Source organism: Podarcis muralis, chromosome 1, assembly GCF_964188315.1.
Source record: "Podarcis muralis chromosome 1, rPodMur119.hap1.1, whole genome shotgun sequence".
Lineage (NCBI taxonomy): Eukaryota > Metazoa > Chordata > Lepidosauria > Squamata > Lacertidae > Podarcis > Podarcis muralis.
The window spans coordinates 127195338-127222875 of record NC_135655.1 but is presented as its reverse complement, the minus strand read 5'-3'; the positions used below and the strand labels follow the sequence as shown (position 1 = coordinate 127222875).

The 27538-nt window shown below is 46.1% G+C and overlaps 1 protein-coding gene across 1 annotated transcript in view; it reads right to left on the bottom strand.

Annotated features, from left to right (window-relative positions):
* Window positions 1-7880, bottom strand: part of FAM117B (family with sequence similarity 117 member B) — a 29141-nt gene extending 21261 nt beyond the window's left edge. The window contains exon 1 of the mRNA XM_028701688.2: window positions 6949-7880. Coding sequence (XP_028557521.2) covers window positions 6949-7669 — 721 coding nt within the window. The 5' untranslated portion in view covers window positions 7670-7880. The remainder of the gene's footprint in view (window positions 1-6948) is intronic.
* Window positions 7881-27538: the final 19658 nt, after the last annotated feature.

Below are 27538 nucleotides of genomic sequence, written 5' to 3'. Positions count from 1 at the left end.
GGTTTTTGTTAACCTTTAGTCAGCCCAAGCTACTTTCCCCTATATTAAAGGAAGAGGGGTTCCTCCATGAAGTTGGGGTGATTCCATGCACTTATTTTTAAACATCATTTTAAAGCATACATATTCAAAAAATTGTTTAGAATTTAGGCCCCGGGATCTTATTCACTGGGATGATTCTTTGGTTCAACCAGCAGCCACTGATCAATCCAGAAATACGACTGAGGATAATATGTGCAAAGCGTTTTATGCATTGAGAGCATCTAAGAGGCAGAATGTAGCCTCTGGAAAATCTAGGGATTGCTCATCCAGTATATATATAAAAAAGCTCCAAGGCTCAATGGCAGCGGGGAGAAAGTCAAGAGATTCACTGTAAAACAGATAGACCCCGAAAGTAGGAATAGTGCTATTAGTAAAATGCAACAGTTCAGAGAGATCCTAGTGCCATATTTAGAGATGACTTTAATGACACTGAGGAAGCAGGCCCTATTTCAGACATATGGAAGAATTCTAGGAACATAGTGATTCTATAGAATCATAGATTTACTTGATCAGGATCAAAAACTGTTCACTGCTATTCTTGCCTCTACAGTGGTACCTCGGGTTACATACGCTTCAGGTTACAGACTCTGCTAACCCAGAAATATTACCTCGGGTTAAGAACTTTGCTTCAGGATAAGAACAGAAATTGTGCTCTGGCGGTGTGGCGGCAGCAGGAGGCCCCATTAGCTAAAGTGGTGCTTCAGGTTATGAACAGTTTCAGGTTAAGAACGGCCCTCCGGAACGAATTAAGTACTTAACCCGAGGTACTACTGTATGCTGAATACTACAACCATTGGTATAATCAACCTGGATTAGGTAGGATTCATACCAGGGTGTCAAATGTAAGATTCAGTTTGCAGATATTCCCACTAAAAGAGGCCTTGCATTTACATTTACTATCAAGTATAGGCCAAATACTATGAATGTTCTACTTTATGTTTAGATCCAGCTGAAAAGCCCCTTGTAGTCGTAGGGGTTGTTATGTATGGAAATTGGGAACCTCCCTTCCATTCACACAGGGAATGGAAGAAACTGCAGTCATCTGACCTGTGGAGAAAATTTATATCCTGAAAATGGAATAGATGTAGCCTCAACAATACAATCTGCATACTGCTGCAAGCTTTCAACCTATGTTGTAAGCTTTCTGGCCTATGTATGGGACTCTGATGCATACAACCTATCCATTTCTCCCCCAGTGCCTTGTATAATCTGGTTTATCTGGTTTCTATTCCTTCCAGGCAATCTCCTTGTGTACAAATTAAAACTTGATCACAGAAGGACCAAAAGAACCTTTCCAAACTGAGTGAATGGGTGATAAAATGGCTAATGCAATTAAATGTAAGCAAACATAAAGTGATGCACATTGGGGCAAAAATCTTTCACATTTACATGCTCATGGGGACAGAACGTTTGGTCACAATAGATAGATTAGTGAAGATGTTGATCTAGTGTGAGGCAGCTATGAAAAAGGCAAGTTCTATGCTTAGCATCATGAAGAAAGGAACTGAAAATAAAAGTGCCAATATCATGATGGCGTTAAACAAATCTATGGTGTGATCGCATTTGGAATACTGTGTGCAGTTCTTGTCACTTCAACTGAAAAAGGATACTGGAGAGCTGGGAAAAGTTCAGAAAAGGGCAATAAAAATGATCAAGGGGATGGAGTGACACCCCCCCCCCCATGAAGAAAGGTTGCAGGACTTTCTATTTAAAGAAAAGGTAAGCAACAGGTGATGTGATAGAAATCTATAAAATTATGCATTGCATGGAGAAAGTGGATAAAAGAAGTTTTTCTCTCTGTCTAATAAAACTAAAAACTTGTAGATATCAAATGAATCTGAAAGCTGGAAGATTCAGGACACATAAGGAAGTGCTTCTTCCCACAGCACATAGTTAAACTATGGAACTTGCTCCTACAGCAAGCAGTGATGCTCATGGCTCTCAAAGAGAATTAAACAAAATTTTGGAAATTAGGGCTATCAGTGGCCACTAGCCATGATGGCTGTTGCCCTTCCCACAATTGGAGGCAGTAATTCTTCTGAATATCAGTCTCTGGAAAATACAGGAGGGGAGAGTGCTCTTGTGCTCAAATCCTACCTGCTGGAGTATTCATTAAAAATAAACTTGGCACTCATGTATATGTGTTAACATTTTTGCCTTGTGGTATAAACTAATATCAGAAAAATTTAGTCCGCCTTCTAATATAGGCAAACACATTCTTTTAAATGATATACAAAGTGAAGCATTACCCCAAATAAAAGCCCTGAAATAATGCATTAATCTTTTGAAAGTATGCTTGGGGGATGTGTAGATAAATACCACACAACACATATATTATTATTTGCAGCATTCATTAATCTTAAGTGTATTCACTTTACTGCAAATACTAAATTTAAGTAGCATCCATCTTTCCAAATCAATGGAGATTTATGTTATTTACCTATTTGCATTCAATTTAATGATTTAAGTATATGTAGGAAACAAAATTGCTAGATATGTTATAAAGCTTCAAACTTCTATTTTCACCTTCCTACTATTTCCTGTCAACTAAAGGCATTCCAATAGCCACATGGAAAATCAGCATGTCACAAAGCTATTAACTGTAAATTTCTTAAGTGTTTGAAAATTTAGTAAAAAGGTAGGTGGGGCAACATCATATTAGTCATTCCCGTAACAAATTCTGACTCAGTGCTATTATCAATTATACATATCAATGAATAAGAGCCTTCAGGACATAAAAGTTTTCTGAACAATGGCCTCAAGAATAATTACTCTTTCATAGCTCTCTTCAAGGCTGAAAGAAAGCTTAAAAAGCAGTCACACTTTCCAAAGTCCATAGCAATTGATAATGACAAGTCAATACTGTCTTGAAGACTAAGGCTGCAATCCTAAACAATGTTACAGTTGAGAGTGGGTCTTATCGTTCATTAAAGATACTTGAAACAACCAATAAAAGGCTCAGCTTTGACTAGATAGAGACTCTGGTCAAAGATGAAACGTATAATCCATGCAAGTAGTTTCAAGACAGATCCTTTCTAGATCACATTTCTAGTTTTCCCAAGATGTAAGGAAAAGAAACCTATTGTTCATACCTGCTTGATTCTACTACGCATTCTTACTGGGAAGTCACACCAAGTTCAATGAGGCTTGCCATCAAATAAGCCTGCAGAAAATATGTATGCTGGCTAATCCTAAATTCTTCTGTCCTTAAAAGTTAGTATTCTTTAAAATAACAATAAAGGAAGTACCTTAGTTGTTAGGATATGCTTCTTTAGTACAATCTAACTACTTTCGCAATCAGTTTTGCTAATCTATCTGCCCACACATCTGTTTGGTATTTCATGGCATAGTGAAGGAAATGGGGGTGTGCATGTGTGCAAGAAAGGAGAATTCTCCATTTTATAGAAGCTTCCCTGTGTGGTTGCAAAATAGCACTGGTAACATCCCAAAGATAACCAGGCAAGTGGCTATTTATATGCTTGTTCAAACAATAGTAGTGTACAAATTTCCAAATAACCTCTCAATCTCACTACAGGCGGCGACAATTTTGTGCAGGGGTTCTGTTCCCAGCCCCCATGCACGACAGCAGAGCATGTGTGCCCCACCCTCTTCCGGGTCCAAAAGGTTCCACATGTCAATGGGACTTGCCTAGAATGGTTGCTGCCTGTCTATAAAAAATGTTACCTATTCTTTGCATTCACAACTGTCTAGTAAACAGTTTCAAATACAACACAATCACAACATATGTGTGGGTTCGATTCCAAGGGTTCTAGGTAAAGGTAAAGGGACCCCTGACCATTAGGTCCAGTTGTGGCCGACTCTGGGGTTGCGGCGCTCATCTCACTTTACTGGCTGAGGGAGCCGGCGTTTGTCCGCAGACAGCTTCCGGGTCATGTGGCCAGCATGACTAAGCTGCTTCTGGTGAACCAGAGCAGCGCACGAAAATGCTGTTTACCTTCCCGCCGGAAGGTATTTATCTACTTGCACTTTGACATGCTTTTGAATTGCTAGGTTGGCAGAAGCTGGAACCAAGCAACAGGAGCTCACCCCGTCGCGGGGATTCGAACCACCGACCTTCTGATCTGCAAGTCCTAGGCTCTGTGGTTTAACCCACAGCGCTACCCGTGTCCCTGTCCAAGGGTTCTAAGGTAAAAGGTAAAGGTACCCCTGCCCATACGGGCCAGTCTTGCCAGACTCTAGGGTTGTGCGCTCATCTCACTCTATAGGCCGGGAGCCAGCGCTGTCCGCAGACACTTCCGGGTCACGTGGCCAGCGTGACAAGCTGCATCTGGCGAGCCAGCGCAGCACACGGAACGCCGTTTACCTTCCCGCTGGTAAGCGGTCCCTATTTATCTACTTGCACCCAAAGGTGCTTTCGAACTGCTAGGTTGGCAGGCGCTGGGACCGAACGACGGGAGCGCACCCCGCCGCGGGGATTCGAACCGCCGACCTTTCGATCGGCAAGTCCTAGGCGCTGAGGCTTTAACCCACAGCGCCACCCGCGTCCCTTCGTCCAAGGGTTCTACATATATGCAAAAACATGTATACTCAAGCTGCCCACTTGTAAGCATCCCTAGCCTTCTGGACCAATGAACTGAGGAGGCTTTGCTGCCGCTGCCCAAGGAAGGCAGAGTGCTTAAAAGCACCAGGCAGCCCAAGCTGACCCAGTGCAAAAAGTGCTTTTAAGCTCTTTGCCTTGCTTTCATTTAACTTGTGCAATTTCAACTAGCCTGACTTTAATCATGTATGGTTCAAAATGAATGAATTACATGTGCGTACAACAGAGGCTTTCAACCTTTTTGAGTCCACAGCTCCCTTCTTTTTGCGGCTCCCCTGTGGAAAGTTTCCAGTAGGACCCTATACAGGCATACCTCGAGTTGAATGTGCTTCGGATTGAGCGCGTTCGAGTTGCGATCCATGGCAACACCGCTCGCGCATGCGCAGACGCTCAAAATGACGTCACGTGCATGCGCGGAAGCGGCGAAAAGTGACCCATTGCGTCTTGCGTTCCGTTTGGGATGAGAACGGGGCTCCGGAACGGATCCCATTCGCATCCCGAGGTACCACTGTACCTTTTACTCAGACATGTTTAAGTTGCATTGGGCTCACTCTTACTGTACACTGGATTGCAGCCTTAAAAAAAACAATCAATTGTAGGGAAGCAATAAATAAATGGTGCTGCACCTGACCATCATTCACGGCGCCCCAACACCAGTTGAAAACCGCTGGCATAAGATGCAATTCTACTGTATACAACAGACCTACCTAGGGAGGTGCTGAGTATTCCAGGGCACTATGATTGTCACTGACTTTAACATTTTGTATCTTTATTGGAGAAAGTAGTCCACTGTTCTGCTCCTACTTCTTATCTTGACTGCATGGAGAATGCTACCAAGATAGTCAAATTTCTGTGGTCTTTTCCCTTCCCTAAGGTTGGTATTAAACCCCTGCACCTGTCCTGTAGTGTATAGACTACAGCATGAACCTAAAAAGATATAGACTGTGTATACACCATATATTTAAAGGCATGACTTCCCCCAAAGAATCCTGGGAACTGTAGTTTACCCCCCCCCCACACACAGAGCAATTCACAGTACTATTAGTTTCCAGGATTCTTTGAGGAATCAGTCATGTGCTTTAAATGTATGGTATGTACTCAGTCATGGAACTGTGAACAGAGAGGCTCAAGGCCACTGTTTTCTCAACAGAGGGAGGGTCACTAAAGCAAATACTTTCACCCTGGTGTCAATTCTACGGATCCTATACAAGTATCTCACCTACTCATTTTAGAGAAACTTGTGAATACTAGAGCTCAGGTATTCCAAAACCTAATCTGCACAAGAAGACACATTAGTTGAAACTTACCAGTGTAAAGGACGACACATGTAACTACCCAAACTGTCTGCTGCAAAAAACGTTAAGTCCTCCCCACTCAGCTGAACAATTGCTTTCAAAGATCAGAAAATATTATTTAATAACAAACTAGCTCCCCTTCAACCCTCAATTACCATCAACTTATATTCTATTTTGTAATGTTTTACCACCACAAATCAATGTAAAGCTGCACTGTAAAACCAGGCCGAAACAAGAGCATCTGCCTTGCATGCAGAAGGTCCCAGTTTCAATCCCAGCATCTTCAAAGAGGGCTGGGACAGACTCCCTGCCTGAAACCCTCGGGCAGTGGCGTAGCGTGGGGGGTGCAGGGGGGCCGGCCGCACCGGGTGCAACATCTGGGGTTAGGGCAAATCCACAGGTTAGGGGGCGCAAATCCACGGGTTAGGGGGCGCAAATCCACGGGTTAGGGGGCGCAAATTACTTGCCTTGCCCCGGGTGCTGACAACCCACGCTACGCCACTGCCCTCGGGAGCCACTATCAGTCAGGGTAGACAGAATGGAACTAGATGGGCTCCACACCATGCAGCTTGCCGTGCTCCTATTAAAGCGAAACATGTCTAGACACATCCTTTCGCTGCCCGGATCTCTTTTCAGGCACCACACCATGCTTGGCAGTGCTTTCCTTTCCACAGGTCCCTGTACACTGTGCCATCGAAACACAGCTCCCTAGGAAGGGAGGCGAGTCAGCCTCCAAAAATTATGGGGGGTGAGGAAGTTATTCAGTGCACCACAGCCAAGTCACAGGATCTGCAAATAACAGGTGAGAAATGACAACACCCCCCCCCCACACACACAACAAGGGGGTCCAGAGCCAAGGGGTCCACAAGGGAAGTGCAGAGATGCCCTGGCGGCCTCGTGGTCCAGCTCTGCAGGAAAGCCCTCGCCATCTGCTCGCCACGAAAAGCAGGCAACCGGTATGGTTAGGGCCGGTTAGCAGCAGCTGGGGGGGGGGGCTCCGGTTTCCTCCACCCTAAGGGCCCCTCCCCCCCCAAAAAAAAAACCCCCACCCCTCACCTTTGCAAACAGGCGAACTCGGGCTCTTCCTCTCCGGAGAGGCCCTGCTTTGCTCGGGCGACCGCCTCCTCTGCCGGTGCCGGATCCTTCCCCCGGAGGACGAGGAAGAAACCACGGCGGCGGCGGAGCAGGCGCTGCTCTCGGGCACAGGCGGCGAAACCGGGGAGGAGCAAGGCGAAGGGCTGGAGCCCGGCAATGGCGGCGCGGGGGGCGGCGGCGGCGGCAGCTGGTGCAGCCGAGGGGGGCTCCCGCGAGGCCCGGCCCCGCGCGTGGGGCTGCCGCGCGTGGAAGGCGGCGGCGGAGGAGGAGGAGGAGGGAGGGCGGCGGCGGCGGCGGCAGGGGTCTGCGTGGCTACGGCAGGGCTGCCGCCGCCGCCGCTGCGCGCGCCGCTGCCGTTACCGGGCGCCGGGCGCGTCGGGCTGGCGGTGCGGGAGGAAGGAGGCGGCGGCGAAGAAGAAGAAGAAGAAGGAGGCGGCGGCGGCTGAGGGGATGTCGTCGTCGCCGCCGCGCGTGAAATGCCGCCGCCGCCGCCCCTCGTGGGGCTGCCGTGCTGCTTGAGCTGGAAAGGCACCGTCGCCCGCATGGGCTGCAGGCGGCTGCTGTTGGCGCTGGCGGCCCCGCCTGCTGCCGCCGACACAGCCGAGGCTCCCCCCGCCGCCGCCAGGGAGGTGGCCGGGGTCGGCGAGCCGCTTCGCCTCACGCGCGGCGGGTGAGACGCCATCGTTCGGCCGGCTCTGAGGTAAACGGCGCTGAGGAGAACGGCCGTTGGGAGGGGGGAGGGGAGGGGGGAGAGGAGCCGCCAGTCAGTCAGTCAGTCAGTCGGTCGGTCGGTCAGCCAGGCCCCCCTCAGCAATATAGCTCTCCTCACACACGAGCGGAACGCCGCTCCGGCCGATGCGACCGCTCCGGCCGCCTCATCAACAATAGTGGCCGCACCGGCGTCTCCTATTGGAAGCTCGTCGGCGCCGTTGCTGCCGCTACAGCGCGCTGATTGGCCGAGGGGCGTGGCCTTGGGGGGGGGGGAGTCCGTCTCTGTGTGTGTGTGTGCGCGCGCGCGCGCGCCCGTCGCGGGGTGGGGTGAGGCTTAAAGGGGCAGCGTCGCGAGAGGCGAGACGGGAGCTGAGTGACAGCTTGCGGAGGCGTTCCACGCAACCGCACGCGTGTTTTCATCGCGGGCGTGTGACGCCCTCAGCCGCGGGCGTCGGAAGGCAGGTGACATGGCTGGGTCTTGTTTTAAGATACAGCGCCCCATCATGGAAAATAGATGATGATGATGATGATGATGATGATGAAGATAAACAATAATAATTTTTTATTTTTATGTTATTTTTATTAAATTTGTGCATGGAGAACACCCATTGCATGTGGTTTGCATGCATAAGCTCTCACTTTCCATTCGTTTTCTGTTCCTGGCAGTACTGGGAAAGGCTCCTGTCCAATATTATTATTATTATTATTATTATTATTATTATTATTATTATATTAATTGTACCCCTCCCATCTGACTGGGTTGCCCCAGCCACTCTGGGCATCTTCCAACATATATAAAAAACACGATAAAACATTAAACATTAAAAAAACTTCCCTATACAGCCCTGCTGCCTTCTGGTGTCTTCTAAAGGTTATACTGTATTCGGACCAACATTCTTAGGGGCAAACTGGACACAAAATTGGGGGGGAGTTGTTGCTATTATTGCTATTATTTATATATCTTTGTATTTTTATTTAAATGTTATGAATTACGTGGAAATTGTTTCAAGTTGGTTGTGTACTTTTTGATGTTTTTTGTAATTAAGAGCTTTTGCTCGCGCTGTAAGCCTTCTTGAGCATGGTTTCAACTGGGGAAAGGTGCCAACAAAATAAAATTCTGACCATGTATGTAGTTCTGCTTCTGTTTTCAAAATGGGAGATATTGGAGGTGATGTTTAAAGCTGCGTTTGTGCTGAAAAGGGCCAGCAGACAGACGGGAATAGAAAGCTGCCCTTCTCCTGGGCCAAACTACTGCTCCCATGTACCAGTTCAGCACTGTCTGCTCAGCTCTGCAGTGACTGAATGAAGTGCTCTGGTTATCTCCTGCTTGGACTCCTGCAATGTGCTCTGTGTGGGGCTACCTTGGAAGGTGATTCAAAACCAACTACCGTATTTTTCGGTCTATAAGACGCACCCGACCATAAGGTGCACCTAGTTTTTAGAGGAGGAAAATAAGAAAAAAAATATTCTGAATCAAATGTTGAAGGAGGAGGCTAAGTCATCATAAGAGGTGCTGCACAGCTCTCCCTCTTGCTGTTCTGGCTTCAGCAATACCTGCGCACCCTGCATTCGCTCCATAAGACGCACACACATTTCCCCTTACTTTTTAGGAGGGAAAAAGTGCTTCTTATAGAGCAAAAAATACGGTAATCCAGATTGCGGCAGCTAGACTGGTGACTTGGTGCAGTTTCCAGGGCCATATAGCACCAGTCCTAAAGGATCTGCACTGGTTTCTGAGCACAATTCAAAGTGTTGGTGCTAACCTTTAAAGCCCCAAGTGGCTTTAGCCCAGTATACCTGAAGGAGCGTCTCCACCCCAATTGTTCAGCCAGGACACTGAGGTCCAGCTCTAAGGGCCTTCTGGCAGTTCCCTGTAGCAAGAGGTAAAGCTACAGCGAACCAGGTCAAGAGCCTTCTCAGTAGTGGCGTCCTCCTTGTGGAATGCCCTCCCAATCAGTTGCCAAGGATATTAGTTTTTTTTTTAAAAATAAAATATTTTATTGCAATTTTTAAACAAAAGAAAATCACCAAACATATGAAACACCATCACCACTAAATAACAAACAAAGAAAACATAGATAGACAAAAATATAGAACATAAGATATAACAAAGAAAAAAGAAAAAATCACAACCTTTCATACATTTTTTCCATAACTATCTGGACTTCCTCACGTCTCCCTTTCCTGCGTTCTCCGTAAAAAAAAAATTATAAACCGCAATTTATTACCTTATTTCAATTCTTATGTTCTAGTTCTCATACATTATGCCTCTAATTTTAAATGTTTCCATCAAATATTAGTAACTATATAGTGGTACCTCCGGTTACGAACTTAATTCGTTCCGGAGGTCTGTTTTTAACCCGAAACCGTTCTTAACATGAGGCGTGCTTTCGCTAATGGGGCCCCCCGCTGCCGCCACGGCACTGGCACACAACTTCCGCTCGCATCCCGGGGCAAAGTTCTCAAGTAGAAGCATCTCTCGCAGGAGCGAGACTCCTTACGGGGTTCTTGCTGCGGGATCACATTCACCCAGTGCTTTTCCAGCTGCACTGGCTCCCGGTGGAGTACAGGATCAGGTTCAAGGTGCTGGTTTTAACCTTTAAAGTCCTTCACAGCCTAGGACCCTCGTACCTACGGGACCGCCTCTCCTGGTATGTTCCACAGAGGACCTTACAGTCTTCAAACAAAAAGACCTTGGCCACAGAGAGGTTAGGCTGGCCTCAACCAGAGCCAGGGCTTTTTCGGCTGTGGTCCCAATCTGGTGGAACGCTCTGTGACAAGAGACTAGGGCCCTGCGGGACTTGACATCTTTCCGCAGGGCCTGCAAGACAGAGCTGTTCCACCAGGCCTTTGGTAATTCTTCACAGAACTCTAGACCAATGGTTGCCATCAATTTGATTTGAACTGATTTTATAATGAATTGATTTTAGAATGCTGTATTATTTTACTGTTGTTAGCCACTCTGAGCCCGGCTTCGGCTGCAGGGGGCGGGATATAAATTATTATTATTATTATTATTATTATTATTATTATTATTATTATTACTACTACTACTACTATGTGGCCAGCTCCGGAGGCAGAGGAAAGGTGCAGGCAAACAGCGTTTAGAGCATGGGTAGGCAAACTAAGGCCTGGGGGCCGGATCTGGCCCAATCGCCTTCTAAATCCGGCCCACAGACGGTCGGGGAATCAGCGTGTTTTTACATGAGTAGAATGTGTCCTTTTATTTAAAATGCATCTCTGAGTTATTTGTGGGGCATAGGAATTTGTTCATTCCCTCCCCCCCCCCCAGATATATAGTCCGGCCCCCTACAAGGTCTGAGGGACAGTGGACCGGCCCCCCGCTGAAAAGGTTTGCTGACCCCTGGTTTAGAGCAACAGGATTTGTTTCCAAGCCATTTTGTGGGATGGGGTTTTGCGGGACTTGGCCCTCCACTCCTTTTTCAGTTTCCCAATCTGTTAGCTGCTCCAGTTCTTACACTTAAGAGTTTTACCCATTACTGTATCAACCCTTTCAAATTGTCCATCATTCTCCAATTTGGGCGCCTGTTATAATAGAGCAGCTTGCTTGCTATTGCACCCCTTTGTTTCATTGTTGTTGTTTAGTCGTGTCCGACTCTTCGTGACTTCATGGACCAGAGCACGCCAGGCACTCCTGTCTTCCACTGCCTCCTGCAGTTTGGTCAAACTCATGCTGGTAGCTTTGAGAACACTGTCCAACCATCTCATCCTCTGTCATCCCCTTCTCCTTGTGCCCTCCATCTTTCCCAACATCAGGGTCTTTTTCAGGGAGTCTTCTCTTCTCATGAGGTGGCCAAAGTATTGGAACCTCAGCTTCACAATCTGTCCTTCCAGTGAGCACTCAGGGCTGATTTCCTTCAGAATGGAGAGGTTTGATCTTCTTGCAGTCCATGGGACTCTCAAGAGTCTCCTCCAGCACCATAATTCAAAAGCATCCATTCTTCAGCGATCAGCCTTCTTTATGGTCCAGCTCTCACTTCCATACATCACTACTGGGAAAACCATAGCTTTAACTATACGGACCTTTGTTGGCAAGGTGATGTCTCTGCTTTTTAAGATGCTGTCTAGGTTTGTCATTGCTTTTCTCCCAAGAAGCAGGTGTATTTTAATTTTGTGACTGCTGTTCACCATCTGCAGTGATCATGGAGCCCAAGAAAGTAAAATCTCTCACTGCCTCCATTTCTTCCCCTTCTATTTGCCAGGAGGTGATGGGCCCAGTCGCCATGATCTTCGTTTTTTTGATGTTGAGCTTCAGTCCATATTTTGCGCTCTCCTCTTTCACCCTCATTAAAAGGTTCTTTAATTCCTCCTCACTTTCTGCCACCAAAGTTGTGTCATCTGCATACCTGAGGTTGTTGATATTTCTTCCAGCAATCTTAATTCCGTTTTGGGATTCATCCAGTCCAGCCTTTCGCATGATGAATTCTGCATATAAGTTAAATAAGCAGGGGGACAATATACAGCCTTGTCGTACTCCTTTCCCAATTTTGAACCAATCAGTTGTTCCATATCCAGTTCTAACTGTAGCTTCTTGTCCCACATAGAGATTTCTCAGGAGACAGATGAGGTGATCAGGCACTCCCATTTCTTTAAGAACATGCCATAGTTTGCTGTGGTCGACACAGTCAGAGGCTTTTGCATAGTCAATGACGCAGATTACTTTCGTGCTACTCCCTGTGCCAGCCACAGTGAGGCAACAGAGATGTCCTCATGGAATCATAGGACTGTAGAGTTGGAAGGGACCTCGGGGGGTCATCTAGCTCAACCCCCTACAATGCAGGAATCTCAGCTAAAGCATTCATGGCAGATGGCCATCCAACCTTCTTAGATGCCTCCAAGGAAGGAGAGTTCACAACCTCCCAAGGGAGACTGTTCCACTGTTGAACATGCTTGCTGGCAGATTCTCCACCAATCCAACTCACATTATAGCCTGGGGTGCAGTCCTTTCTCACATTAAATATTTGCCCATTAACTACTAACCCTGAGGCTGAGAAAGGGGCGTGGGGCCAGGAAATGCAGAAGGAAACAATCTGGCAGGTTAAAACCTGATAAAGAAGCAACCCTATCCTTTTCCCACGCCCCATATATAGAAGGGAAAACCTGCTGTCGCAGCTTGTAGCAACCATCTGCAAGTTACAATTGTATCCCACCCTTCCTCCCAGGATCTCACAACAACAATTTTGGCCTCACGATAACCCTATGAGGTAGTTTAGTTTGAGACACATTGCCTAAAGCGCACCTGCGCGTTTCACAGCCAAAAAAGAGGTTGAAAACACGCCCAAAGCTATGAACGCTCTTAACTGCCATATCGCTCTGGTGATATACTGGTTAAAACCTCTTCTGCCTTCTTGTCAATCAAAACCAATGCCTTGTCCTTTAAACTCTTCTTAAATGCCAACTGTTCAGCAAAAGCTTTCTTGCATCACTACTGGTGGTGCGGCTCAGACTGAACCCTGAGGTTCAGGCCCTGAAGGTCCCCAGAGAGTGAGAGGTGATGGCAGCAGCAGCAGCAAACAGTGCTGATGTCGGTCACTGCAGCATCCTTTATTCTTATTCATTTTATTTTATTTTTTAAAAATTAAAGTTAGGGGGCAGCTGGCTAGACATGCCCATGGTTACAGATTCTTCTTGCATTATTTCCACTTAAAAATAGGTCTTGTCATTTCCCACAACGAAACGGTGCTTATTGCTCAATAAATGCACAGCATCTAGGCGGCAGAAGCAAATTCCCTTTTAGTCCTGCAGTCACCATGGTGCTATAATTTAAGTGAGTTTAATATGTGAAACTGCACGTGCTGAGAATATTCATTTAAAAAAAAGAGAAAAAATTCAGGGTTGGCAATTTTTATTTGTTTGCATTTTGCTCGAACGTAGCAGGAACGTAGAAGCAGCTGTAAAGCACAGAACAGCTGGCGGCGTGGGGGAAAGAGAAATGTTAATTGCACGCTTCACAACGGAAGTAATGTGCATGGCCCACTAAAGGCCACCCTCCACTATTAAGCCCAGGAGCTAAAATTACCTAGCTGCACTATTGATCATTATGATCTCACCCACGCCCCACAGGAGAAGGGACAGGTGCAATTTTCTCACTTACTGAGAGTACTACTGGCTGTCTCCTAGACTCCACATGTGAATTGTGATTCTCTGGTTGTCCACACCACATGCTGTAATGTGTGCCATTTAGAAGAGAAGAAGAGTTTGGATTTGATATCCCGCTTTATCACTACCCGAAGGAGTCTCAAAGCGGCTAACATTCTCCTTTCCCTTCCTCCCCCACAACAAACACTCTGTGAGGTGAGTGGGGCTGAGAGACTTCAAAGAAGTGTGACTGGCCCAAGGTCACCCAGCAGCTGCATGTGGAGGAGCGGGGAAGCGAACCCGGTTCACCAGATTACGAGTCTATCGCTCTTAACCACTACACCAGACTGGCTCAGGAAGCAAGGAGTCAAGAAGTCCAAGGCAGGAAGTGTGTTGCTGTGGCAAAGAGCTGAAGGGAAATGCTGACCTTATATCCCTTCTCAGCTCTTGCCACCAGGGGCTGTGAGTTACCAACCAGCCTCACCTGTTCAGAACAAATTTAGGACTTTGCAGGACTGGGGCCTTCCTGTTGGTCACAGGGCCTGGCTCCTGTGCGCACACCTGACAAGAGGACTCTGTACAGTGGTACCTCGGGTTACATACGCTTCAGGTTACAGACTCCGCTAACCCAGAAATATCACCTCGAACCCGGTTCCCCAGATTGCGAGCCTACCGCTCCTAACCACTACACCATACTGGCTCTCATAACCATTTACACACAACACACACACACACACACACACACACACACACACACACACACACACTAATTGTATAGGTATGCCCTCTGCCATCTTTCCACACAAGCCCTGAACTATGCAAGAAGACATTAGTCCAAATGCAAATAGGTGTATGTGAGGTAAAGGGACCCCATGACCGTTAGGTCCAGTCGTGACCAACTCTGGGGTTGTGGCACTCATCTTACTTTATTGGCCGAGGGAGCCGGCGTACAGCTTCCGGGTCATGTGGCCAGCATGACTAAGCCACTTTTGGCGAACCAGAGCAGCGCACGGAAACGCCGTTTACCTTCCCGCTGGAGCGGTACCTACCATATTTTTCGCTCTATAGGACGCACCTGACCATAGGACATACATTGTTTTAGAGGGGGACAAGAAAAAAAAAATCTCCCCCTCTCTGCGCAGCGCCCCTTCAGCGAAGCGGCAGGAGAAACAGAGCCCCAACCATTTCGCTGAAGGGGCGCTGCGCAGCTCTCCCTCTCCCACATTGCCTTCACCTTCAGTGAAGGCAACCCGAAGCCTCCGGAGCGCAGCAGGAGTTCCCACTGCGCTCCAGAGGCTTCAGGTTCCTTTCGCTGAAGCCAGGAGAGTCTTGCAGCTATCCCTGAAGCCTGGAGAGTGAGAGGGGTCGGTGCGCACCGACCCCACTTGCTCTCCAGGCTTCAGCAAAAGCAACGCGAAGCCTCCGGAGCGCTCCCACTGTGCTTCGGAGGCTTCCCGTTGCTATCACTGAAGCCAAGGAGCCTGCATTTGCTCCATAGGACGCACACACATTTCCCCTTAATTTTTGGAGGGGGAAATGTGCGTCATATAGAGCGAAAAATACGGTATTTATCTACTTTGACGTGCTTTCGAACTGCTAGGTGGGCAGGAGCAGGGACCGAACAATGGGAGCTCACCCCGTCATGGGGATTTGAACCACCGACCTTCTGGTCGGCAAGTCCTAGGCTCTCTGGTTTGACCCACAGTGCCACCCGCGTCCTTTTAATAGGTGTATGACTATAGTACAAAAAAGGTGTGTGTGTGAAATTGAACCGTTTTTGGAGCACCGCTTTGATTCCTTTCTTCCGCAATACATTAACCCCTTACTTTCCAAACATAAATAAATGAGTTGTTTGTTTGTTTGTTTGTTTGTTTGTTTGTTTTCAGCAAACACAGTGGAATATTCTTACACACCTCACTTCCCCTTTGCAACCTGTTTGAGTCTACTATAGCATCTGACTATGCATGCCTTTGTGTTTCGACTCATGCAATTACAAGCTGGGGTTGCTATGCACTGAGGCTTACCTCATTTAATGTGGTTAATCTGCCTGGTTAAGAAGAGATACCATTTTTGCTCCTTTCATTTTTTGCAGTAGGATGAGAGGACTGAGAAGAAATGGCTGTCTCTGGAGAGTGGTTAAGACTTGCAGGGCCTTTCCAAGATTGTGGCCTAAATCTATAGGAGATCTGTTTGTGAGCTAGTAATAGCTTCATGCCCACCTTCAGTAGCTAAGCCAAGGAGTGTTTTTACAGCTAAGACAGTTCAGGCATGACTGCTTTTACGAAGCAGCGTGGGAATGACGGTAACAGAAGCAATTACTATAGATCATTTTATGTACAGTGCAGCCCTGGCTGCCAAGACAGTTCAGTGACTGTCCTAGAGCAAAAACAATCTCCTCGTGACACTGAGATTGGAAGAGCTTCAAACAATTCTTTGTGGCACTCTGCCAGTGTTTCTTTGTTTCATTAATACATGATAAATGGAGTAAGGGAGGGGAGGGTAGAATCAAAATTACTAATCCAGTCCAGTGTTCACTTTGGGCCTTGGAAAGTCCTAGGTGCATTTTGCAAGTCAGCAGTGAACTCAGCTTGGCCTCTTGAGAGCTAGTTCTCACCACAGCTGAGCTTCCAGAAAAGGCCTTGCTCCCTTGGTCCTCGCCGTAAATGCTCATTCACCACTAAAATGCAGCCCCTTTTTTGCAAACCAACCGCAATTTCCTGCCGCAAGGCTGGGTGTAGCAGTAACCGCTGAGTAGAGGGCATGGAAGAATGAACGAGATCTGAAGCACCATATTGCCTTGGGAGTGATGCCATCTACAGATGTCAAAATATGCACCAGGGAGACAAAGACTAGTCAGAGATCTTAACAGGGAGCAGCGAAACATCAACGGGGCACTTCATTAGGGAAGGGCAGCATCTAGTTCAGGGTTTCCCAAACTTGGGTCTCCAGCTGTTTTAGGACTACAACTCCCATCATCTCTAGCTAGCAAGACCAGTGGTCAGGGATGATGGGAACTGTAGTCCAAAAACAGCTGGAGACCCAAGTTTGGGAAATAATAATAATAATAATAATAATAATAATAATAATAATAGTAATAATAATAATAATAATATTTTTTTATTTATACCCTGCCCATCTGGCTGGGTTTCCCCAGCCACTCTGGGCGGCTTCCAACAAAACACTAAAATATAATAACCTATTAAACATTAAAAGCTTCCCTAAACAGGGCTGCCTTTAGATGTCTTCTAAAAGTTTGGTAGTTATTTTTCTCTTTGACATCTGGTGGGAGGGCGTTCCACAGGGCGGGTGCCACTACCGAGAAGGCCCTCTGCCTGGTTCCCTGTAACTTGGCTTCTCGCAGCGAGGGAACCGCCAGAAGGCCCTCGGCGCTGGACCTTAGTGTCTGGGCAGAACGATGGAGGTGGAGACGCTCCTTCAGGTATACTGGACCAAGGCCGTTTAGGGCTTTAAAGGTCAGCACCAACACTTTGAATTGTGCTCAGAAACGTACTGGGAGCCAGTGTAGGTCTTTCAAGACTGGTGTTATATGGTCTTGGCAGCTGCTCCCAGTCACCAGTCTAGCTGCCGCATTCTGGATTAGTTGTAGTTTCTGGGTCACCTTCAAAGGTGACCCAATGTAGAGCGCATTGCAGTAGTCCAAGTGGGAGATGACTAGAGCATGCACCACTCTGACCAGACAGTCCACAGGCAGGTAGTGTCTCAGCCTGCGTACCAGGTAGAGCTGGTAGACAGCTGCCCTGGACACAGATTTGACCTGCGCCTCCATGGACATCTGTGAGTCCAAAATGACTCCCAGGCTGCGCACCTGGTCCTTCAGGGGCACAGTTACCCCATTCAGGACCAGGGAATCCTCCACACCTGCCCGCCTCCTGTCCCCCCAAAACGGTACTTCTGTCTTGTCAGGATTCAACCTCAATCTGTTCAACCCAGATCTAAGGCGAAAGAGTAGCAGGATCCCACAGACTTTTATTCAGCTTATTTCAGGTGAAATAGTGTAGTTTGACAGTGACTGTGAGTCACTACAAACAGCTACTCCAGGTTTCGTTGGCATTCTGGGGTGCTGTTTGAATTCTGCACCACGTCTCTTGCTGTGACTTTTCTGGTCCTTACAGCCGCATTGGATTAACACTGACAACACCCACCCTATCCCCTACCTGTGCCCTAGGTAAGAGGTGAGAGTCATTAGCTTAAGGCAGGGAAGGGGGGGGGGTGAAGGGAGAAGGCTTCTTCAGAATGTTTTTAAAAAACCGGTTAGAAGGAAATGCTTGAGATTTTCATCAATTAATAGAAAAGAAGTGGGTAGGACCAAATAAGTTTTAACAGGATGTAAACTGCTCCCCTGATGCTCTGTATCAGGACTGATGCTGTTCAGAAATGATCCAGAGTCAATGACGAACAGCAAGTTCGCAGATGACCACCAAATAAACATTTAGCATGGTCAAAAGCTCTCTGCAAACTGGATGTCTAGGTGACGTAATGACAATTGTGTTTCAGATCTGAACTAGTGGATTTGTGGGCAATACATGCTCGTTTTTTGTTTTTGTTTTTTCCCTCAAATGAAAAGTAGCCCAGGAGGCTGTGATTCTGAGCAGAATGGGAGAGGGAGGTTCTTTCCCCCAGTGCAGGAAGAAAAGCAACTTGGGTAGGGTTATTTTGAGCAGGCAATTGGTGCAGAAGTTCAGGCTTGAGAGCAGCCTCTACCCCTTGCTTGTTCCGTCACTTAAACTGGCATGGGAACTGCTTTACAGTAGCAAAGCAAAACACGTGGGGAACACGTTTCTTCCTCTCCCACATAATCTGTAATTTGACTCTCTGGCTGTGTTCACACTTCCATTTACTATGTACTCACTCCATTTCCAGGGACGCGGGTGGTGCTGTGGGTTAAACCGCAGAGCGTAGGACTTGCCGATCAGAAGGTTGGCGGTTTGAATCCCCGCGATGGGGTGAGCTCCCGTTGCTCGCTCCCTGCTCCTGCCAACCTAGCAGTTCGAAAGCACACCAGTGCAAGTAGATAAATAGGTACCGCTCCGGCGGGAAGGTAAACGGCGTTTCCGTGCGCTGCTCTGGTTCGCCAGAAGCGGCTTAGTCCTGCTGGCCACATGACCCGGAAGCTGTACGCCGGCTCCCTCGGCCAGTAAAGCGAGATGAGCGCCGCAACCCCAGAGTCGGTCACGAGTGGACCTAATGGTCAGGGGTCCCTTTACCTTTTACACTCCATTTCCAGTGCTTTTAATCTGTGTTCACACATCATCCCAAATGCATGTGCGTCCTGTACTTTGCTATGAAATGCTACCGTTTGATGCACTGTTTCTCAAACCAGCTTCACACCGATTAAGACGCTTCTCATTCATCTCTCGCCAAGGTGTGAACACCTTGGCATAGGGTAATGACACCCTTGTCCTGCCAAGACCCCATGGTGCAAACACAATCAGATAGAAATCTGAAACTAATGAAACTGTGCCAATAGGAACAGCTGCTGGTGGTGGGGCAATGGCAACAACTTCACCTGGGCACTAAGATGGGTATAATGTGAACACACCCTTCCTGTAAGTAGAAAGTGAGACAATGCAGTAAAAAATGCTAACCCTATTCAGGGATTAGATTGCAACTGCCCAGGGAAATGTTCTTGGAGTCAAAATCCACTGAAAATACTAGATCAACAGGCTCCAACAGCTGAAAGGAAACAACAGCGATTTTAACTATATAGTGGTACCTCAGGTTAAGTACTTAATTCATTCCAGAGGTCCGTAATTAACCTGAAACTCTTCTTTTTTAAAAAAATAATAATAATATTTATTAAAAGTTTAAGATTACAGAAAGAAGTAAAAAAGGAAAGAAAAAAGGTAAACAATACAAATCAATACATTACAATACATATATATATATAAAACAAAAGACACAATACATCGAAACTAAAACTAAAACAATTAAAAACACATCCAATATTTCCATATCTTTATCTTTCATTAACTTGTTTCATTGACCTCCTCACACCTCCCTTTTTTGTATTCTAGTTATTAATTATTTCAGCAAATCCTTTCCATCTTTCACTGTTTTCTGTCATTTAATTGTCTTAATTTATTTTAACCTTATCTTACCATAAAGAACCCTAAAACTTATTTATACTTAACTCCTTATAACATTTCTACTAAAGCCATGTAATTTCATTCCAACATTTTTCTAACACTCATTAATTTTACAATATTTCTCTCAATAAATTTTTAAACTTTCTTCCAATCTTCATCCACCGTCTCTTCTCCCTAACCTGAAACTGTTCTTAACCTGAAGCACCACTTTAGCTAATGGGGCCTCCCGCTGCTGCCGTGCGATTTCTGTTCTCATCCTGAAGCAAAGTTCTTGACCCGAGGTACTATTTCTGGGTTAGCGGAGTCTGTAACCTGAAGCATATGTAACCTGAAGCGTATGTAACCCGAGGTACCACTGTAATGCCTTTGTACCTCTAGATCAGGGGTAGGCAACCTAAGGCTGGATGCGACCCAATTGCCTTCTCAATCCGTCCCACGGACGTTCTGGGAATCAGCGTGTTTTTACATGAGTAGAATGTGTCCTTTTATTTAAACTGCATCTCTGGGTTATTTGTGGGGCCTGTCTGTTGTTTTTACAAGAGCAGAATGTGTGTTTTTATTTAAAATGCACCTCTGGGTTATTTGTGGGGCGTAGGAATTTGTTCATCCCCCCCCCCCCCCAAAAAAATATAGTCCGGCCCACCACATGGTCTGAGGGATGGTGGACCGGCCCATGGCTGAAAAAGGTTGCTGACCCCTACTCTAGATGGTACCTTTATGTAGAATGCTGGGGGCCCAGTCTCATCACCTTATGTTAAAAAATTAAAATAAACGGATGAAAATACAGAAAATAAAAGCTGAACCATATACAGTGGTACCTCGGGTTAAGATCTTAATTCATTCTGGAGATCCGTTCTTAACCTGAAACTGTTCTTAACCCGAAGCACCACTTTAGCTAATGGGGCCTCCTGCCGCCGCCGCACAATTTCTGTTCTCAACCTGAAGCAAAGTTCTTAACCCGAGGTACTATTTCTGGGTTAGCGGAGTCTGTAACCTGAAGCGTCTGTAACCGGAAGTGTCTGTAACCCAAGGTACCACTGTATTGTGTAAAAATAATAAACAGGTGGGGGTAAGGGAATGGCGGTTGGTAGATGTGTACGTATTTAACATAAGCTGTACTATATGGAAATACTTGACATGCATGGTACTTTTCGTGTGGAGATTATGGCTCTAAAATTCTACTGATATAGTATCAGCTTCGCTTAACTAGATACAGATTTAAGACCCCTCATTTGTTATCTGACATATTTGACACACAGTTGTGTTTTCAAGGAAATAAGTGCCCCAGCTGCCTTATATGTCCTTCCCTAGGCGTGGGATAAGCTAGCTTTCAGCAGCTAGCTTGTGGATAAGTATCTGACATTTTTATCAGGGTGGTTTCTTGCCATCCACCCTATTAGTTCTGTCTAATTCCCGTTGGAAATTGTTTTCCCATTGTGCTAATCTGCTGGATCAGTGGTTCTGAGCCCTTCATTGAAAACCAACTAAATCCTTTGTTTTGCTTTAAAAAGAACAAAAAAAGTCAAGTCTGTTACGAGAAATGCCTCTCAGAGAGGCTTCCCAGTCTTGTGAAGGCCAGCCATGCACTGGAGTGTGAATATATTATGAATTAATAGATAGTAAAAGCTAGTTTTTCCAGTCTACCAAGGCAGTTTTAGTTGGGCCTAGTTCAGGGTTTGCCAGCCCAGTCTTGCACAGGGGCCACAGAATGAGCTTTTTCCTCTTTGTGTCTGTCTGTCTGTCTTTCTTTCTTTCTCTCTCTCTCTCTCTCTCTCTCTCTCTCTCTCTCTCTCTCACCCTCCAAGAAAAACACGTTATGAAGCAAAATGTGTAAGTAGAGACATCACCTTGCCGTCAAAGGTCCATATAGTTAAAGCTATGGTTTTCCCAGTAGTGATGTACGGAAGTGAGAGCTGGACCATAAAGAAGGCTAATCGCTGAAGAATTGATGCTTTTGAATTATGGTGCTGGAGGAGACTCTTGAGAGTCCCATGGACTGCAAGCAGATCAAACCTCTCCATTCTGAAGGAAATCAGCCCTGAGTGCTCACTGGAAGGACAGATCCTGAAGCTGAATACTTTGGCCACCTCATGAGAAGAGAAGACTCCCTGGAAAAGACCCTGATGTTGGGAAAGATGGAGGGCACAAGGAGAAGGGGACGACAGAGGACGAGATAGATGGTTGGGACAGTGTTCTTGAAGCTACCAGCATGAGTTTGACCAAACTGCAGGAGGCAGTGGAAGACAGGAGTGCCTGGCGTGCTCTGGTCCATGGGGTCACGAAGAGTCGGACACGACTAAACAACAGCAACAACCCGAAGCAGGAGGATTCCTCATGTCCTGCTTGCTGGCCTCTATCTAGTTCAGGGTTTCCCAAACTTGGGTCTCCAGCTGTTTGGACTAACTCCTATCACCTCTATCCAGCAGGACCAGTGGTCAGGGATGGTGGAAACTGTAGTCCAAAATCAGTTGGAGAAACAAGTTTGGGAAGCTCTGATTGATTCGGTCACTGTGGCAACAATATGCTGGATTAAGGCAGGTCTTTGGCCTGATCCAGCAGGTTTCTTCTTATATTCTTGATTTTAGCACTACAGCAGTGGAATGCTCTCCACAGATGTCTTCATTGGTTAGCTTCAGACTGTTCAGGACTTCTACTTAGAGATGCATTTTAAAGCCAAGTGGGTGCAGTGAAATAGGAAAAGAAGAAGAGGTTGTAGCACAGAGACATCGCCAGGCACTCTTGCCCTTTTCCAGTCACCAGGCCCTGCCTAAAAAGGAGAGTTCTCTTGGGCATAGTGCAAAGAGAAATATTTGCAGATCTTAGCAAGAGTAGTTGGAATGACAAAGCTTGGCTCCTTCTCACCATTTGTTCAGACAAGCCCAGACAATTAAGACTTATTTAAAGATTTCCTCTTGCTCCCTTATTTAGGGTGTGAGCTCATAAAGGAAGGAACTATTTTGGGAGAGAAAATTCTGAGAACAATGGTGTATCGCTGCAATATGAACGACGATAACTTCATTTCTAAAAAATGTAACTTTGAACATGTCAACTGGATAAGCAAACAGACCAGAAATCTGGGTGGAGAACCTTGGTCCTAATTGCACACAGATGGTGGCCTAGGACATGGGTAGGCAAACTAAGGCCTGGGGGCTGGATCCGGCCCAATCGCCTTCTCAATCTGGCCCAAGGACAGTCCAGGAATCAGCATGTTTTCACATGAGTAGAATGTGCGCTTTTATTTAAAATGCACCTATGGGTTATTTGTGGGGCATAGGAATTCGTTCTTTTTTTTTCTTTCCAAAATATAGTCCGGCCCACCACATGGTCTGATGGATGGTAGACCTGCCCACGGCTGAAAAAGTTTGCTGACCCCTGGGCTAGGGAGTAAAGGTAAAGGTAAAGGGACCTCTGGGACGCGGGTGGCGCTGTGGGTAAAACCTCAGCGCCTAGGACTTGCCGATCGTCAGGTCAGCGGTTCGAATCCCCGCGGTGGGGTGCGCTCCCGTTGCTCGGTCCCAGCGCCTGCCAACCTAGCAGTTCGAAAGCACCCCCGGGTGCAAGTAGATAAATAGGGACCGCTTACTAGTCGGAAGGTAAACGGTGTTTCCGTGTGCTGCGCTGGCTCACCAGATGCAGCTTGTCACGCTGGCCACGTGACCCGGAAGTGTCTTCGGACAGTGCTGGCCCCCGGCCTCTTAAGCGAGATGGGCGCGCAACCCCAGAGTCGGACACAACTGGCCCGTACGGGCAGGGGTACTTTTACCTTTTAAAGGGACCTCTGACTGTTAGGTCCAGTCGTGGCCGACTCTGGGGTTGCTGCGCTCATCTCGCTTTATTGGCCAAGGGAGCCGGCGTACAGCTTCCAGGTCATGTGGCCAGCATGACTAAGCCGCTTCTGGCGAACCAGAGCAGTGCACGGAAACACCGTTTACCTTCCCGCCGGAGCGGTACCTATTTATCTACTTGCACTTGATGTGCTTTCAAACTGCTAGGTTGGCAGGAGCAGGGACTGAGCAACGGGAGCTCACCCTGTCACGGGGATTCGAACCACCGACCTTCCGATCGGCAAGTCCTAGGCTCTGTAGTTTAACCCACAGCTAGGGAGTAAACCCTACACAAATCTGGATTGCCATCCCTAAGGTGGTTGGATGGCACCTTGTACGCCACCTTCTGGCAACTCCTGCAGCCAAGCTTGTGTCAAATGTATTGCTCTGCTTTCTTTTGAATGGCATCAGCAAGGCCAAGAGATGGGTCTTGTTGTCCAGGCAGCCTAGGACCTCTATAACACGCTGCCCAGACAGCGTTCCCATTCCCATTCCTTTTCTTGGGTGGCATCTTCTACCCAAGTGATGGCAGCTATTACAGTTTTTATTTATTCAGTTTATATCCCACCCTTCCTCCTTAAAGAGCCCAGGGTGACATCACTTAGCTGTTGAACCCTGGCACCAGGCAAAATTGTGTGACGTTAGAGGTTTCTTCAAGTTACCATTTCGCTACATCACCAAAATAAACAACCACTCTAACAGTCCATTCCCAGCCTACAAAACTTTCTGTCTCTTTCTTTGGCGATCACTCGTAGCCGAGTAAGATTGTCTTCTATAAACACTGTTTTAAAAGTGAGTCCGTAAGTGACTGTGGAGGCCAATTCTGGATCCACACATCTTTCCACAGTGGGACATAGGTTTCTGGATGGGAGTTGATCATAGAGAGGAATTGCCAAACATTCCTTCCTCTTAGCGCGTTTCTCCCTTTTGTCCTGAGTTTGAGTGTCTTCAAAACCCATGACACCTTTGGTAAAGGTTCTTCTCCAAATGGAGCATTCGCAGGCCAGTGTTTTCCAGTGGTACTTCGGGTTAAGTACTTAATTCTTTCTGGAGGTCCGTTCTTAACCTGAACCTGTTCTTAACCTGAAGCACCACTTTAGCTAATGGGGCCTCCTGCTGCCACCGTGCTGCCGGAGCACAATTTCTGTTCTCATCCTGAAGCAAAGTTCTTAACCTGAAGCACTATTTCTGGGTTAGTGGAGTCTGTAACCTGAAGCGTATGTAACCTGAAGCGTATGTAACCCGAGGTACCACTGTACTACATTTTTTTAGATTTAAATTTTCTGTCTATGCACATCTTGGCCCAGAGATAATGAGAGAGAAACTCCTACTCCTTCCAATGGACAAATATATCTTGCCTGACTTAAGAGGAGATTCTTACTCATCATGGGCTTTCAGGAGAGTACTCTTCTTTATAAGCTGATTTACAACAAAGTATACACGTGATTGAAACAGATAATACAGAAACCTGAATTTAGGCACATTTCCCCGCAACTTACTCTTGTAACACGCCAAGTCAGAAGATGGTTCTTCTTTCCCAGCAGATAAATACCGGTATATCTTAATCCCATGCTTTAATAGTAAGCAGTGACATCTACTGGTCACACCATAAAGTTGTCAAACGTACACACACATACACAAAAAAAACCCCAGCTCATTTCATGAAGGTCATTTTTATTAAATGGATTAATGCATCATTTTACAGCAAGACTCCCCGCGCAGCCCCCAAACCTAAAGAAATGTTTTTAAATGTTCCAATTTCTTTGTATCGATACAGTCTCTTTGTATAGGTTCATATATAACAAGTATTCATAGAAAACTCTGAAGTGGCTTTTAAGAATGTCAGCTTTCATAGTGGCATCCACAGATGATTTAAAAAAGCGGTACGTTTCATTCGTAGTCAGACTATCCTGTAATGCGCAACTTAAACAGCATAGGAAGGTACTGGGCAGCTTATACAAAAGTAGTAAAATAAACCATGTATAAATTTGACATTTCAGCAGAAATGTGTGAGAAGCACTACAATAAGACAGTTCGGAGAGGACTAGTATTCTTCGGCTCCTTCTCCCTAGAAATCTCGCTGTGGGCACGAATGCCATGTAGCTCGGTGTTTTCGTTTTTCCAATTCGAGGCTATGCATGGCTTCGTGTTTAAAGTTGTAGGAATATCTCCATTGTCACAACACACCATCATTGAGATGGAGGAAACTCTCAGCCCACAGTCATTGAGAAGGATGCTTCAACCTTACATGCATGCCAGTACAACCCAGTTCCCTCACTCTTGAGTAAACAAACAAGAAATGCAGCTCAATATTGTATAAGCGACACAAATAAAGAGGTTTGGAATTATCGTTTCCTTAATTTGCATTGTCAGTTTCTTTTGGAACATTGGAATTTTCCATAGTGCTGTTAAGATACAAAGAACCTGGTTTCAAGCTACCAAATCCACAGTGCATAACACAATATTTGTGCGAAACAGGTATTAAATACTAATAACTGGAAATAGACCTAAGACTGTTGGGGGGGTCCAAACCTGAATGATGTGCTTTAAGATAATAAAAAAATTCTGTTTCACTTGTTAAAATCGTAGGGAGAAAAAGAATAATTCCTAATTTCCGATTGCATCTTGTATACCTCTATGAGCCAAGGCACACACCCAACTCTGACGTGATATAGTATTTTATGTGTTTTATTTTTCCTTTAGTCTCATTGTACTAATTCACACACAACACTAAACTATGATTTAGTACTACATGCATGAGCTATGATGAGCCTGAGCAAAGCTTTGAGCTTGCAGATGTTGTTAATTTCATTTCTTCCTCCCCTCCTCTTGCAATACCTGGCTTCAGTTTTTACAAATCCTGGTATGTCATGACGATGGCTAATGAAGCCAACTTTATAGCCCAAAGTTTGGAATTGGCTCGTTTTGAAATTGATCAGGTGTGTTCTTTGCTACCGTCTCCCGTTTATACGAAATGAGAAGCCAAGATTCATGGAAACCGTTAATAGAAATGGCAGAAGTCTTTCTCTTGGCTACGTGGAAGGAGAACACAAGCTGGCGGTTTTGCTCTGGCTCATTCTAGCTTGTGCATGTACCACGAACCATGGTTCAGCATTGTATGTGAACATGTGTACACAAGGCCACCAAGTTTACAGGACACGTAACGCCTATTTATATTGCAGCTATGAAAGTTCATGCAGGAACACATTTGTTAGTCTTTTAAGTTTCTCAGGATTAGTTGCTCTTTTGTTCCAGTTTAGGAATTTATAAAGCAGTTTTGTATATGTATCTTCTCCTGTGGTCCCATGTGTAACAGTGGGGTGTATGCCAGCAGAGCACATAAGACTCATATCTAATTTTAGTCTTTAAAACATTTAAGCAAGTACTCTGTTACTACTCAAATAGTATGAGACTGATACTGTTAACAGTGCCAACTACTATATCCTCAAAGTTTTAAGTTCTAAGGAACAAGGAAATCAGTGCTAGGAATGAACTAGTTTGGTTGAACAAAGTTCAAAAATCTCTGGACTACACTTGAAAGTGGTCCCCATAACTGCTGGGTGAAGTAAATTTCTAGCTCATCTTCACTTTCATTCCCTTCTCTTCAGCCTGGCAGGAGGCCCAGACTATTCCCCCCCACCCCCGGTCGGTCAGACATCTATAAGGAAAGTTAGAAAGCAAACCATGGAGGCTGATTAGACAGTAACTTAATCACTGTTGTTATGTAATCAAAAGGAAGGAATGTAAGGCATTTCCTGTACCTTCCCTAGTGAAGAGATTTGCTCTTTTTCAACAGGGTAGTTTGCAGAG